This window comes from Diuraphis noxia, unplaced genomic scaffold (genome assembly GCF_037042655.1).
Source record: "Diuraphis noxia isolate RWA-SAM2 unplaced genomic scaffold, SU_Dnox_SAM2 contig0004, whole genome shotgun sequence".
Taxonomy (NCBI): domain Eukaryota; kingdom Metazoa; phylum Arthropoda; class Insecta; order Hemiptera; family Aphididae; genus Diuraphis; species Diuraphis noxia.
In genome coordinates, this window is record NW_028301714.1 from 11,822,270 (window position 1) to 11,839,490 (window position 17,221).

General features: G+C 34.3%; 1 protein-coding gene across 1 annotated transcript in view; it reads right to left on the reverse strand.

The window, feature by feature from the left end:
• Positions 1-455: 455 nt before the first annotated feature.
• The window catches only part of LOC107166584 (zinc finger SWIM domain-containing protein 5-like), a 62,604-nt gene continuing 45,838 nt past the window's right edge, over positions 456-17,221 (reverse strand). The window contains exons 7-16 of the mRNA XM_015515311.2: positions 15,770-16,767; positions 15,156-15,322; positions 8,025-8,269; positions 7,616-7,767; positions 7,343-7,506; positions 6,889-7,036; positions 6,598-6,716; positions 5,826-6,044; positions 5,295-5,493; positions 456-3,784 (exon numbers count right to left, since the gene is read on the reverse strand). Coding sequence (XP_015370797.2) covers positions 3,420-3,784; positions 5,295-5,493; positions 5,826-6,044; positions 6,598-6,716; positions 6,889-7,036; positions 7,343-7,506; positions 7,616-7,767; positions 8,025-8,269; positions 15,156-15,322; positions 15,770-16,767 — 2,776 coding nt within the window. The 3' untranslated portion in view covers positions 456-3,419. The remainder of the gene's footprint in view (positions 3,785-5,294; positions 5,494-5,825; positions 6,045-6,597; positions 6,717-6,888; positions 7,037-7,342; positions 7,507-7,615; positions 7,768-8,024; positions 8,270-15,155; positions 15,323-15,769; positions 16,768-17,221) is intronic.

Sequence of the window (17,221 nt, forward strand, 5' to 3'; positions counted from 1 at the left end):
ATTAGTATCACTTTAAGTATACACTAAATAATCACAAATTATTATATACTTCAATAAACAGCTATTTAAATATAGAAAAATTACCAATGAGAAAAAAATCAAAATAATTGCTATTATATTCATTGTGTTTCTCAAAAATGTTCTAAGAGTCATGAAATGCTATAAAGTGAAATTAGTCTTTTCTAAAAAATATTAATAAGAATTTGATGTCATAGATCGTCTAAACTTGGCATATATAATTACACTTTTATAATTGATACACATTTTATATTTGTTTTTGTTTTTGTTTTACATTTTACTTTCACCTAAAACTAAAGTAGATACACAGGATTATCTCACAAAAAAAAAATATATAATAATAATAATAATAATGAAAATAAAGAAAAAAGGAAAAAGAGAATCCATCCGCTTGTAGCATTTTCATAATTGTAAACTGAGATCTTAATAATAATATGTAGAAATGAAAAAAATATGTTTAATGAATATGTTTGTATACAGACTTAATTATTGTAATCATAAAATATATCAAATACAATATAATATTGAGTTGCTACAAAAATTAAAAACTAAGTCATTGAAATAATGGGATGGGTGAACACCATTCTGGTTTAATACATTTTTAAAGCGCAATTACATTAGCTATGGTACCTAATTGATAATGGATCATAAAATACAATTCTTTTAAGTAAAAAAAAAATATATTTATATATTTATATTTGTATTTATATAATTACCATATTATAATATATTTAAAATTATTTAGGTACTTTTCTAAGTACCTAAAACATACATCAGTCATAAAAATATCATAATTTTTTTTCTTCTCTTTTAATTAAATAATACACAATATTATACACAAGTAACGCAATGATTTACTTAAACTATTTATTGATTTTTTTCATAAATTAGTATTGTATATATATCTTAATATTGGTACCATAGCAACAACTATCTTAAAAAATAATATTTTATTTATAGGTGGGCATAGTTCATTTAGTGTAATGATTGGAAGTTAATTTGTTTCATCAATACAATGATATATCGTAATTCATATAACGAAATGCATATATTTTAACTATATGCGTAATTGTAACATTTTTAGATCAATCCATAGATTAAATATAAATTATATATAACCTATGATCGATAAATTTCTTTTCTAATTGAGCAAAACCAAAAAAATATAAATTTATATTAAAATTAATATTTTAATATATATATATAAATATATATACATTTAAAATAACATCAGTTACAAAATAGAAACAATAAGTCGATTTTTCCAATACAAAATAAGGCCTAACATTATTAGGTAACCTATTTTTGTACACTTAATTTTTTTTTTTTTGAATTTTTTTTTTTTTTTGATATTTTGATAATACATTTCTTTTAAAACTAAAATATATTATTAAATACTTGGTTTAAAAAATATACACAAGTATTCATAATATGATGCTTATGTACTAATATCCTATACATTATTTCACATAATTTTAATTACAGATTATTAAAAAAAAATTGTATTTCTATATCTAATAAGTAGCCTATAATTTATAAATAATAAAAATAAAAGAAAAAAATTAATTTAGTGGACTATTTACGAAAAAAAAAACACTCTTATAGTAGCTTAAAACTTTAAAATATCATAAACAAAATATTTAAGCTTAAAAAAAATACAACACAACAGTCTTAAGTTACAAAATAAATAAAAATAATTTTTCTTTAATTAAAAAATATTATATTGCTTTGGTGAACATTCAGGACCAATTCATCAATGTTTATGATCTCAGAGATGAAGATTTATTTTTATTTTGTAACTACAACTGTTAATTCTAAAACTTAGGATACATATATTTAAAAATATAATATTCTAGTATTGGTTCAGTATAATTTGTAAAATCACACGCTTTGAATACAAATCACACAAAATCACGCAAAAATAATTTTGAAAACAAAAAAAAATAACAAAAAAAGTAATAGATTCTGATTGCACAAATACATATGGGTAACATACACTTAATATGCATACTTAACTGTAAATTGTAAATGCAAATGTTAAAAGTAAAATTATAATAAATTAAATTTTAAATAAAATTAATACAAGAATGTACATTTATTTATTATTGTATTTGAAGCTTGAGAAAATGTAGGTCCTTGTTTTTATAACGCGTGTAGTTTCTTGGTATTTAAACAAACAAAAACATTTTTAATGGCAAATGATATCGTTGGAACATACATTTGTCAATAAAAAAATAAAAAAAAACAGAGATAAGTATGCGAGACTAAAATTGCTAGGAATTTATAAAAGTGCCAAACAAAACCAACATTATACATAAAAGTTGTTATTACAAAATAAAATAATAAAATAAATAAACGTTATTTTTGAATAAAAACTTAAATGATATTGCTCAAGTTCGTTTGATCCAATCACAGTCAACAGTTACAGAAATAAATAGATACAATAAATATGTGTGTATATACATATACCTATATATATCACAAAAAAATCAATACATTGGCCGAAACAAAGTGAGCGATTTTCACTTTGTTTTGGTCCAGTGATAGTCATAATAAACTACAGCGTACCGACGGTCCCTCAATACAAATACATAATAAACAAATTATAGTCATGGAGATATTTCACTGCGCGGTATATCATTTGACAGGAGTGTATTTTATTATTTTTTGGTTTATTATATAAAACGGTGGAATAATAAGTATCCATTATTGTGTGTACAATATGTGGGAAGTCAGATGAGGGATGAATGTTGGTGGGAGGGTGGGTCAACCATAATACTATGTCGACGGTTAGGCAAGCCGTCAAAAAAAGAGGGAATTAAAGAAATAATAATTATTATTACAATAATAGACATGAGAGGTAAACGAACGCGCGATCGCAGTTTGTATAATAATTTTAGTGGTAGTGATGGCGTAGTGTAGTGTTGGTTGGTGATGGTAGCTTTAATTTTTTTTGTTTAGTAGGTAACTTCACCGATGATGACTTTTTCTTCATGTTATTTGTCTTTCTTCTCTAACCGTTGTTCGGAGCGCTACGCTCGTGTTTCGTCCGACCTTCTTATGTATCTAATGTATGCCGCGTCTGGGCGAGGGGTAGCGGGAGGGTCATCGTCGTCATCGTCGTCGTCGTGCAGTCTCTCGCGGGTTGTGCGAAGTATATATGAGAAATAGTAATAACACGTCATACCACCATGAGAATACGACAAAAAACAACAACAACAACAAAACAACAACAGCAACAACAACGCAGCTTCGCGATCGACGACGGCAACGACCGCGACGTACCCGCCGGCGCCGCTAACACCCCGCGGCCCGCACAGCAACGAAACGCGTGCGAATGGGCGAGCACGGCAACGACGACATCATCTGCGGAACGGCGTCGTCACCGCGCCGTGCCCTAGTCACCCGAACCGCTCTTTGACGAGGAACATCAGCTTCTTTTTGCCCTTGTACGCCAGCTTCATGTTGTCGAGCAGCTGAGCGAACTGCGCGTGCCCGTCGTGCGCCAACATGAACGTGTCGCGCGCCTTGCCCAGGAACTCGATGAAGTCGGCGTAGTGGCGCGGCGATATGTGGGTGAGCCGCGAGTGCGTGGTGTTGACGTACGCAGCGACGGCCGCCTCGAGCAGAATCCGGAGCGGTGCCCGTTCGTACGACAGGCCCTTCATTATGCCGCATCGGGACGATCCGCCACCGCCGCCGCCGCCACCGTTGTTCCGGTGATGGTGATGGTGATGGTGGTGATGATGGTGATGGTGGTGTTTGCCTGCAGAAAGAGAGCAATATACCGACGGTTAAGATTTATCATTCGGGAGTACAAAACGAAGTTACGTAATTTTTGCAACGTACACTGCAAAAGTCACGACGGATTTAGATATTTAAGAAAAATCTAAAAAAAAAATAACGCCGGTTGGTAAAGTGGGCAGAACTTAATGGTACTAAAACTTCGTTGAAACTATGTTGGCATGAAATTTTAATGGATTTCCGCCTTTTTAAGGTTGCACCTAAATTTTTTTGTTGGAAAAATGTAGTGTGACTGCGCCTTTAAAGGTCGGAAATCGAATACATATATATATATAGGGAATACATGAAAAGGTCATTTTCAAAGAAGTTACGAGTGCTGTTTAAAACGACCTCTATTGAAATTGTTTTTTGAATTTATAATTGTTTATTCATAACCACTTTCCTATTATTTAGGTATAGTTTTCAATAAATCGATTTTAGATTGATTTATTATGTTTAGTAAGACACGATTAGAAACATATTAATCAGTGTAATATAAGAAATAAGAATTGTAATGATTTTATATTTAAATTTTCAGAATACACAACTGTTGAGCACAGAACAAAACTGAACATTTAAATAACTATTTATTTATTTCAAGGACCACACTCAAGAAATCGAAAAGAACACGTTGAATTTGTCTCGAGCCAGTTCAAACCTTGAATCTGAGTACGTAGGCACCCGTTGGTAATAATTGTTAGTTGATTAAAGTTGTTTAGTCTTTAGGTTTAACTTTTTTTACTGTAAGTACGTTACTCGGCTAGTATATACTGACACGATGAGTAATTTTTTATTCATATCGATACCATGATTTAACAAACATGTTTAAAACAATATCAAGTTTAGTCAAAATCGTATTACGAATACTATCCAAAGTAAATAAATGTATACCTAATGATTGTTTTAAACTGAAATCTAAGCATAATAAACAGATACATTTGAAGAGGAAAAAATGGCTGACAACTGGCTTTTTGTCAAATAGTTATTGCGTTCATTATTTATTTAAAAAATATTTTAACTGAATAATTCATTTGAAAATTAGAACAAATATATAGACATAAAAACACTTAACGAATTTAACTACCTATTGAAAAAATGATTACAATTCAACGTACGACGGTACGTATATAATGATTTGAATGAGTTATTAATTTTTTTTAAAATCTATTGTCCTATGCAGGAGCAGGTCAGAAAAACGTTTTGCTAAAATACGTCATAGATTCATCGATTTTTCACAAATGTATCTATTAATAAAAAAAAGAAAAAGATAAGGAATCTTATGAGAGCATTTGATACGCAAATACTGTAGGTTATTATTATAATCGTATCTATATTACCTACACTTCAGGATCGCAAGTATTATATTATAATAATATTAATCGACCAAGTTTATCGTGTAGGGTCAACATTTGTCGTCACATCGGAGGCGCTTTTACAGAAAATGTGTGAAAACATATCGAAAGATCAAATAAGTACTAGAAAAAGGTGCTTACTGGTGTCGGGTGGTGGCAGTGCGTGAGCACAAGTCATTCCGGGTGGCGTCATTGAACACCTACGTAATATGTCGGACAGCACGGTGGCGCACTGCACGTTCTTCACCAACAACGGGATCATGGTGGCCAATTCATTTTTTCCCAAAGAATGGCTGAGAGCGCAGGCCCAGTGTATGTCGTTAATGGCTGGATGAGTGTCCTGCAAAAAAATTTCGTCGTCACAATATGTTATTTGTTATTATTATTATTATAGGTTTATAAACGAGTATGTATAATTGTTTTTGAAACGTGAAACCAAAAACCTGGAGGTAGAGTACGGTTTAGGTTTTACTATAAAACGTATTGATAGATAAATTTAAATTGTTGAAGAGAGTTAAGCGCTCATATTAATACCGTACTTGGACAAGCTCGCGGATTTCATAATAGGTGAATGATAACGTCCGAAAATCGACGGCTATGATTTCCATCGGGGCGGGAAGGGGGTGGGATTATATTATTTTTAAAAGCTCTATCTTCCGCGTGAAAACTTACCTGATTGTATGCCAGATGAACGTTCTTCATCGCGAGCATTGCCAGTTTGTACGCGCGGTTCGGATATCCACGGTGTTCCATGTAACGAGCGATCGTAAACAGCTGAGATGAGGTCATAATATGCGCCGCGGCGTCCAACACTATCTGGTAAGCCGATTCGAACGCAGTCGCATCGTTCTCGCACAAAGTCAGAGCGTTCAGTGCGCAGTTCGGAGGGTCCTGTAATAATAATGGTATTGGTCACGGTAAATAAATGATAATAATAAAACACGGGCAGTAATATTGTGAACATTTCAGGATATGAAATATTGAATATTCTTATACAATAATATATTATAATGAATTTTTCGAGGGAAACATCTTTTTCTTATTAAGCATACGGCGAGCAGTGGCGCCAAATTTATCGACGTAAATTCAAATGATGCAAATCAAATAATTAAATAGACCGAGTTTATTATTTGGGTACAAAATTCAAAATTAGCTCATTATTTTTTGAGTTGGTAGACATGTGAAATTAATTTAAGTTGTAGACATAATAACTTAAAGCAATTAGAAAAGATAAAATGAGAACTTGACTTTCTGAAACTGAACAATCGCTTTGCCTTGATGAACATCTCAGTATATAGTAATTAAAATTTCGTTAAGAGAGATATTCTAATATTTACACATTCGTATAGATAATATTCATAGATTCTGTATAATTATATACGATATCGCAGTATCCTGCGGTAAGTCACAGTGATGCACAAAATATAATATATAGGATCCTTACTTTGGACGCGCATTGGAGTGCCAATGTACGTGCGTAACTCGACAATTTTTCTTGATGTTCAAACGACAGATTTAATCGGAGCATTGTACTGTGAGACATTATGGTCGTGGCGACTGGTCCTGTAAACACACGTAAAACGTATACGGTCAGCAAAAACGAACGCATCGCGCCATTTTATTATACGCTTATCCATATTATACATAATAAAAGTATAACAATATTATTATGTGCGCGCTGCAATGTCACGGTGTTCAAACCGATTATGTCATATGGTTATATTATATGACGTACCTGTGGCTTCGGTGGGCGTAAATAATTGAAACCAATTTTGCATAACGGAGGTGAGAGCGTCCATGCCGACTTCTGTGGCACACGTCACCAACCATCGGACCATTTCGCGTCTTCGCCAGTTCAACGAAGCCAGTGTGATGCGCATTACCTTAAGAAACCACAAAAAACATCACACGTTATAAGACAACGAATGAAAACGAACGAACGTTGTTATCAGTACATATTATACGAGTAAAATACTATTTTCGCCACAGCATATACATTTGCATAGATATTTTTATAATATTTCGTGTACTGTGGCACTGAGCAGGTATAATTTAATATTATAATAATAAAATTTACTATTCAAATATGCTTAGCTACACGAGACAGAAAACACAACCCGTCAAAAACGAGGCGTTTCAGGCGTGGAAACGTTTTTCAAAAAATATACTCGACCGGTGGTTATACGCACTTGTAATCCTAGTTCGAAGGCGACGGTCAACAGTGGAGGATGTCTGGGGCCATTCTCAGGCGTCGCGAAACGAAACGCGTCTTGGGCCAATTTGAAGAGATGCGACGAACTGTGTATGTGTCGTTGGGCAGATTCCAGTACGGTTCTCAGTCGAAGTAGTTCACCTGAGGGGTGGGAGGAGACAGAACAGAAAATAATAGTTGGTTATTAATTGAATAGTATAAATGGAAAACTCAATAATATAACGACCGCTTAAATTTGAGAAAAACATACCTTTCGCGGCGCTCAGCATGGTGGACGCCAACGTGCATTGTTGCGTTTCTATGTGGCCCAACGTGAACCAACGTGGATAGCGGTTCAGCATGACGGATGAAGGGTTACCGTTCGGATTGTCCGAGTCTTCGTGGTCTTCCAGGATCGGTAATCTGTACGGACAAATTTTATACCCGGTTAGATTGGTAACAATGTATTGAATAAATATATTTTATATTATTCGACGATTTAGGCACATGTACGTGCAATGTATGCACTGTATAAGGTCATCCAAATCAAACCTTTTAAAATTGGTGCAGGCAATGAAAGTTCTCGTGCCACGCTCTTTAACGCGAAATTCCAATTACTATGCATACGACACTAAATCGAGTGGTATACCTAAACATGAATAATATGTGTATACACCCACCTCATGGCGCGCAAGCCAACTTCGTACGCCAGATCCGGGTAGTAATCCAGAAGTGCGACGAACAAGAAACGGGCGAACGTGTGCATGGGTATGCTGTCTCTGTGCACGCCTAGGCCCAGGCCACTGGTTGGACCGCCATCTAGGAGAACGATGGCTTGTCGACGCAAAACGCCCACCAGGTTTGTGTCCATATCTAATTCTTGTAGTTTGGCTATCAGTCTGTCTTCTTGTTTGCATGCCTTCTCCTGTTGAATCAACAAAAAACGAAAAAAATATTTAATACGAAACTATAGTTTATAGACAAGGGTATATACACTTTATAGCAGCTGCGTGTGTGTTAGTCGGTCTCGCCGGAATTCCGATTATTTAATTTCTCACTTTTTTTTTCGTTTAAGTTTTACAAACGCACACCGACTACACGAAAATACCATTATAATTTGTGCAACCGTATATATAATACATGTGTGTGTGTGTGTAAATTGTCGGTTTAGATGTCGTTGACGAGTACAATTATTTGTAAACGTATAAATAATCTTTATTTGCATTTTTTCACACCGGTTTCTATACTCAACTCTGTGTATATTTAACGCATGCGTTCAAAAGGCATCGTTTAAACTGCTCTGGCCACCAGACGACGTTCAATTTTAATACCTCTAAACCGGTGAGGAAAAAATTTAAAAATATATGATAATAATATATATACAAAGAAATGATTGATTCAAACATCGCATATAACAATATCAATCTAACACGTTGTACGCGTATTTTACACGACGTTGAATACGAATAAAAGTTTTTATTTCACGACAATGAGCATCCGGTATAGAATTGATATTTTATTTGGTTTTCAAATGGCGTGAGTCTTCAGTTATTGTGCGGACCTAAAACGCTACTCCATCGCCACTGCAGCTCACCACAGACGTGACAAATCCTCTATACAGCCCCCGAGAATATTCGTCGTTTGCGAAGATTTTTCTTCTCACTCTAACCTCTGCACCGGTTACTTGACGTCAACATAATTTATACCTACGCCTGATATTCCCCCACACACCTCCGAGAACAGGTCATTATTCTTTTTTCCCTTATACCTTATATTATACCTAAGTGCGTATTTATTCATAATTCAAGTCATTTATTTTTTCATAATTTGAATAATTATCCACTATTTACAATATATTATAAATTATACATATAAATCTGAAATGAATTTTTTGACAGCTAATTTCAGAAATTCCCAAACCAATTTCGATAAATATATCGGAGGGTGTTTTTAGTTTTTTTACAACCTCTATAAGTTGCTATTATAGGCTGCCTCACGCATGAATTCCGTTTTTACTCACGAAATCGAATAATTCTTTGTTAACACTTCATATAAAGATTCATAATTAAAAAAGAGGGTAAGTCGTGGATGTCGCTCTGCTGTACAGTATAGCTAGGTTACAAGTGGGTTACTGTAATGAATGGAATTAAATTTGAATCCAATGATATTATAACATTGTATACGAAAAACGATTCTGAGCGGAGACGGTTTATCTGTCTAGGATATATTATAGATTGTTAAAAATTTTCAAATCTTAGATTTAAAAAGAAAAACTTGTATGAATTTAGATAATTTGAAAATTGCCGTAATTTGTATGTATTTAGTCAAAATTTGAACTTTAAATGCTTATAAAAAAATTACCTCTCTATATAGTACCAGCTCAAGAACATTATCTTTCAGAAAGGATGCTACACTTGATACTTTTTTGAGTAAGTTTAGAGGGAGAAAGTGTTTACAAAATAAAAAAGAAAAAGAAAAAGAAATATACATCAAGCAAAATCAATAAATTTCTCGCTCCGCACAGAATCTAAAATAAAAAATATTTTTAATTGGTATAGAATAGTCATGACCCGCCGTGCGCTACTATAGGATTAATTTATCCTATGAAATAATATTTAATTTATTGATTGTTATTCATATGTACAAAAGTAGGCAATGACGACCTTATAATATGTTTGTAGCTTATTTACTAAATCCACTAGACTGTTTTTGATGAAAGTTAAAGCGATTGTTCGTTGAGGTATATCAGAAAAGTTTAGAGAGTAATTGGAAAACCAGGCTCAAAAATATTCCAAGATTGTGCGGATTGTCCACCTCGATCGAAATATTTTACAAAGCGAGGTAAACCAATGATGAATTAACCGTGAACTGAAGTACATTAGAGCTAAGATATATACCTGCAATATAGTGCAGTATTTTATGTTTGTTGATTTTTATTTTCCAGAACGAAGTCGGATTTTACAACTAATATTATATATTAATATCTCTCCCACACATACACAATATACACTATTATATTTATGTAAAGCAGTCTGTGGTATTTGCACACGTACCCATTTAATTTAGCTCAATTAATGTGCGCTGTATAATGTATATATTATGCGTACACAATATAATACACGAATTTAATTGTTAGAGAATAAATAAGCGGACGAGATACCTATTTAATGAAAAAAAAAAAAATTAAACAAAACCACCTTTGTAGTATACCACACGATTCGAAACAAAATAATTGTGCGTTTTTCATCTAATAGTTTAATAACTACTTCTATATACGTATTATATAGCTAGGTAATAAATAATACTCAAGGTTGGACACACATTATACCTAGCTGTGTACCTACCTATAGCTGTATACCTCAACTATATATCATATAGGTAACGCGAGATATAAATTAAAGTTGGTTTAATTTTAAGTTTCACAAGCGAAATGGTTTTCTCGATACAACTGTTACTTGAGCTATAGCGACCTCATTATTTTTTGATTCGAAACTTACAGCGCAGTCTTCACCCCTAAAAAATGCATGTAGGTCGTTTATATAAGAAGCTATTTTTTTTAATTACGTCTACCCTGATGGTTTTTCTTTCCGAGAAACAAAATGTACAATCTCATAATAATAAATATTAATGTTAATGTTTGAAAATTAATTTTCATATGCACCAAACTTTTAAATAGAAAATGATAAATAAATCATGATTATGTATGGAGATTGCTGTGACCTGGATTTATTGTCTGCGCACGCGTAAAACATTTAATTATGAATTTCGTATTCAACCGTATTATTAAAAACTTCACCCTTTCATATTATATTAAAATGAATGTATTTTTTTTCTTTTGGCGATTGTCATTAATAAATGATGAAGCTTCGTTATTGGAAAAGGACGACTTCGGCGCGAACCCATCACTTGGGTATGAGAATTGATTGAAAAGTTTCTTTTATTATAATTTTTTTATATTTCGGAATAGATTTAAGGTGGCTCTCCAACAATAATACTCACAAAAAATAATACAATACACGACACGTAAAAACACATTTTATGATGAATTTTATTGGTGAACGAGGAGTGGAGTAGTGGAGAGACAGGTGTAGTTGGTGTCCTGGTCATTGGTTAGTATACCATTTAATATTTTAGTGTATAACCTGCAGCTACGAAAATGTTATTACCGCAAATTAATGAACATTATTTTTATAGGCGTTTGACGGGTTGTGAGCGGTTGCGGAAAAACAGGTTAACTACACGCGACGGCGATAACGGGTTGGCTTCTATTTATTCGTTATAAGTAGGTACCTACATAGCTAAATATACGTCACGAGAACTGGATACGTGTGTGTTTTGCTTTAGACATACACTATTACAGTGATGTAAAAGACCAAAATTCCATATTGTGACCTTTATCCGAATGATAATAGTAACTTTATTCTAATAACGTTCACCAATTTTAAAATAATAATAATAATAATCTAGCAGTCTTAAACGGTCGTTCGTCTAAACTATCGTATACAACGTGTTACGTTCGTTGCGCAATGACTTATAATACATTCGCAAGCGCATATACACACGCACGCACATGTACAAAAGTTTATACGTGCGTATAATATTAATCAACTAACAATCGTACAGTCCAGGCGAATATTGTTGACCTCATAATGAAACCATAATATATATTACCCGTAAAACCGGCCTAGGGCCGTGAACTTTGAAACCTGTTCATGGGCGCGTTATAGCGCGCTGCTGACCGGCGTTTCGACACAGTGAACTTCTCCATTATACCAGGTACGTGGTATTACGTACACAGTCGACTACGTATAATATAATGCGTATCCGAAATCGTGTCCGTTGCCTATACCCACCCGATCAGCCGGTTCCGAATAGGATAATTTATAAAATATGCAAGTGCCAGCGTAAAAATATTTGCATAATATAATTGTGTATTATTTAAGTAATAATATTTTGTATATCACCGAGCGCGGAGACTGTTCCCCATATGATTATTGACAGTATTATATTTTGCAGTTGATGATTTTTGAAGAAGAAAAAAGATTGGTAGAAGATCTCTTTATATTATTTAATGTGGTATAAAGAACACAACCGTGGTTTTTATAGTACCAATCTACCTAAACTTGAAATACGAAAAAAAATGTTCATCAACTACATTCATTGGAATAGAGCAATAAATGCGTCTTCAAATGTTTTTGGGTTGCAAGACTGCGGGAGACTCGAAGAGGAATGCACATTATATATTATTATATATGAGACAGCGGGCGGGCCGTCGACTGAGCACAAGGGCTGCAGTACACGCCCTGCGTATAATGTGCATCATACCTAAATATATATAATATATGTTATCCAAGTTTGAGCTGCAAGGTTTTAGCAGTATAAACTACGTAAACGGACATGGCCGCCGAGACGCGATTATATACTTCGATAATCTTTACGAGAAATCTCACGAAAGAAAATATGACATCCGTCCATTACTGCGTGCGTATAGTAGTTATAGTATATAAAAGCCCCCGAGAGTGTGTGTCACTAGACGTACGCACCGTCGACAATACGATAATGACAATAATACAATAATATATTATTATAATGTGTATACAGTGTTATACACACGCGCGAGCGTACATATTTTTCATATTGTTCGGAGTATAGAACTACAGCACTGGCACAGGTTTTGTAAGGAACTGGCAAAAATCCGTACGATTAGAGATCCCCCATGCTGTTAAAATGAATAATAATAATAATATGCTAAATGGGATATGAAAAACGATGAAAAGAAATCGACCAACGCGCATATAATCGCGTATTATTTGTGCTATACATGGATGGTTGGACTGGCTTGAGCCTTTTTTACTCATATATACATAATATTATTGTACATAAAACATATATATATATGTATGTAGAATAATATAATATCAATATATCATGTACGTTCGAGTCTTGACATATTTTCTACGTGGTTGGATATGTAATATTTTATTCCGTTTCGAATTCTGTACAGAATAGTTACAGAGAAGAGGAAAATAATTCGAAAGCCTACCTGTGCGAATATCCATGTAATAATAATATAGTACACGATATTTCAGCACATCAGCACACATACACATATACACATACACATACACATATACGCCTACTATAAAATTAAACCAATATCGCTCATACAATTTATGGAAATAATAATACACACACGCGCATATTTATAATATGTAATACAAATATTTCCAAACGTAACACTATTGTTATGATCATTATTCTTTTCTGCGAATATACAAATTTCGATTCGACAATTTAGCATATTAGGTATAATATATATATATATATACAAAGTATATGCTCAAAATAAAAATATTAATAAAAACACGACGGAAATAATTACGTTAGGCAAATTGGACAAACACTACCGGCGTGTATACATTGTGTGCATATAGCACGTAATTAAGCGACGCGAACGGCTTAAAATATATTAAAAATTTTATGTTTGCTTTCGGGTATATACACATAGTGGATAATTAAATATTTTACAACTGCAAAATAATAATATATGTTATTACGCTTGCGATTTGAACCACACGTAATAAGGCACATATATACGTACAACTATATATATTATACAAAGTGTTTTACTGAACAGTCTCATCTCCCCCCTGCAATTTTCCTTCAATAATAAATTTGGTCAAATACTGATGTTTGAAATTTTTTAATATACTCGAACCATTTTTTCAAACCCATGTTTTTTGTACTATTGTAAAATTATTTGATCGATAATTATTTTGAAAATTTTGATGTTCCCACCTATATTCAACATTTGTGCTAAGGATATTAAAAAATATCAAGTTATTACAAATTATAATATATCAAAATTATAAAAAATATGTAATATTGAATCTAGTATTCATTTTTATAGATTAATATTTGTCGGTAGTCACTAAAATATTCAAATTATTATCCTCAATACATAAAGTTAAATAACTCAAAAACTAATCGTACGATTTTTGATTCTGATACATCAACATTTTGAAAATTCAAAAAATAATGAATAGTATAGAATACAGTTTTCATTTGAAAAACAAAAATTTGTACCTCCACAGAAAACTTTCAAGTAGTACAAAACATTTCTCAAGAATTTTAAAATATTTTTTTAAAGTATATTTTTGTTAATTAAATTTTCTTTAAGTTATTTAAGTGAATTAGATTTTAAATAACTGTATTATTGAAGAAAAAAAAGTTAGCCAAGTAATATTTTCGTCACCTATACACCGGTTCGATAAATCAAAAAAACTAGGTTAAAAATATAAATCAAGTTATTTTTAACGTCAAGAAGGGACGAATGCCTGCATTACTGTATACAAGGACTTATACCATACATATATCTAAAATGATCACGACACGCGTGGCAGTAATAACGGGGTTGGCGTGCGTACATGAATACATCGGTTGCCAGAAATTAGAATTCGTTTGGAGCAAATATTGTGTGATAAATGTCAAACACTGTCATAAAAAAACCTTTCTTTGCGCGACGTGCTGTTAGTCTACAATATTTATTGCGCAATCAATTTTAATAAAGAGACTACATCATTAGTTATTATAATGTGAACATATTACTGCGCCCGGCAATGCATTAATATCTAAATTATATATTTACACGGCGAACGAGCCAAGACAGTTGGCGCGAAATATTTTTATATTTTATTTCCGATTATATTTTAATAGTGTACGCATAATCGATTGAGATTGACCGACTCGACCGAATTCAGACAAACTAAAAACAAGTTACTTACGCCTAGCGGCAGAAACTCGAAACTTACCTGAGCGTAAAGTCCGGGAGGCATGTTGCGCTGTTGACCGAGGCCGATGAGTGCGACTTCGACCGCAAGTGACAGGTACGTTTCGGAGCGGTCCTGCGAACCAACGACGGGTATGTGTGTGAGGCGAGGAGTGGGTCGCAGGATGCCCTCTTCGGATGCGTTGGCGTCTATGCGAAATAAAATCAAACGATTATAGTTATACATATTACATTATAAATATATATATATATTTTCATTCACGAAATACTATCATTATATAGTTGTACATTATAAAAACACTAAAAATTATAATTATATAATTAATATACTATGAATAATGCTATTATCACCAATAAACAAAAAACAATTTAATAAAATAACGTATTATTAGATCAATATGTAACAGATAAGTAGTTCTTGTCTTGTAGATTATCATAATATTATGGCTTACAAGTTTTTCGGTTAACTTTAAACTGCAGTGAATAATGCAAATGAAAAAGTACAGGTCGTATAGTATCTTTTTTATCTACAAATAAAACCGAACATTTGAAGGAATACTGGCGAAATCCAAAACCAAAAAAATTCCTGCTACTCGAATACACATATAATTATACAACGGTAGATAAGGTACGTACCAAAAAATGACGACGGCGAATGAGGCACATTTGGATCAGGAACTATAGATGCATCAGTCAGTGTGTCGAACAGACAGCCGATCGGGTCCATCGGATGGCCGACCCATCCTTCGGTCCAGCTGTTGTGTAGCACGGCAGTCTGTTGGTTGGAGCCACCACCCATGCTGCCACGGGAACTGCTTCCGCCGTTCCGGCTGTTCGTCCGTTCCGGGTACCGGTACCCAGAAGAGCCGCCACCACCCATGTTTCCGCCACCCAAGCCGCCACCGGAGATCGGTCCACCCGGCGTGCGCGGCGGTGGATGATTGTCGTAGTAGGTACAATAGCTGTTGCACCTAGGCGCGGTACACAAGTTGGGACGGGGAGCATCCGCAAATGCAGTGCACCGGTAACTGGAACAGCCTGCGCCAGGACCGGGGTAACCGGACCGCGAGTCATTGTAACCGCACCGGGACAGGCTGCAAGCGGACGACGAGGACGATGACATAGCGGCGGCGGCCGACGACGAAGACGACGACGGACCGCCACCGGACGACGAAGCGGACAGACGATCGTAACCACCACCACCTCCGCCGACCATCGGACACGACACACAACGGGACGAGCACGGACGTGTTTGCGAGTAAGTGTCGTAAGAGCACGACTGAGCGGGACGGAGCTCGTAGCACCTGGTCGGAGGGTTCGAATGTCGGGACGGACACCGTGGCGGCGGCGGTTTCTGGCTTTCCTGCCACCGCCGCTGAGCGTCCAGTTGCTGCTGCTTCATCGTTCGCACCACGCACACAGCCAATCTGAGCGCGGCCGCGTGGTGTCCGTGCGACCGGAGCGCGTCTACGCGAGACGCGCAAGTGGCCAGTGCTTCGTGCCACAGCGGCTGTCCTAGCGAGTTGAAGCTGCCCGATTGCGTGCTATCAGGTATGTGACTACTGTACGTGTCACTGGACAGGACGTTCTTTAGATGTATGTTGTCCCAGGACATGCTCACCGCGTCCAGAGCTCTGTGAGAAAAAAAAACTCATCGTGTTAGGTCGTAATATCACAAAATCAGTATACCGGGAATGAAGTTTAGATTGAAAATTGACGGATTATTTACCATCAATCACTACATAATAATATAATATATTAGATAGCCGTATCGCCATTTTAAAGTGGAAAAATCGTTGAAATTAGACGAAACATATACTATATTAAGGGAGGGGGCATTAAGTTCAATAATTTGTAAATATTTTAAAGCAGGATTTGATTTTTGTATTCCTTTAATTTGAGATTATTGCTAATACTCGAATAGAGGATATTGTTTTAAACAATAAAAAAAAGTTATAACACAAATTTGTGTTTGGAAAATACAAAATTGAAATCATTTTTAATTTCGGTATTTTAAATGTTATTATTTTGTCAAGTGTAATAAGTTATGTCAGAATAAATGCCAAATACAATTTATCTATAAGAACA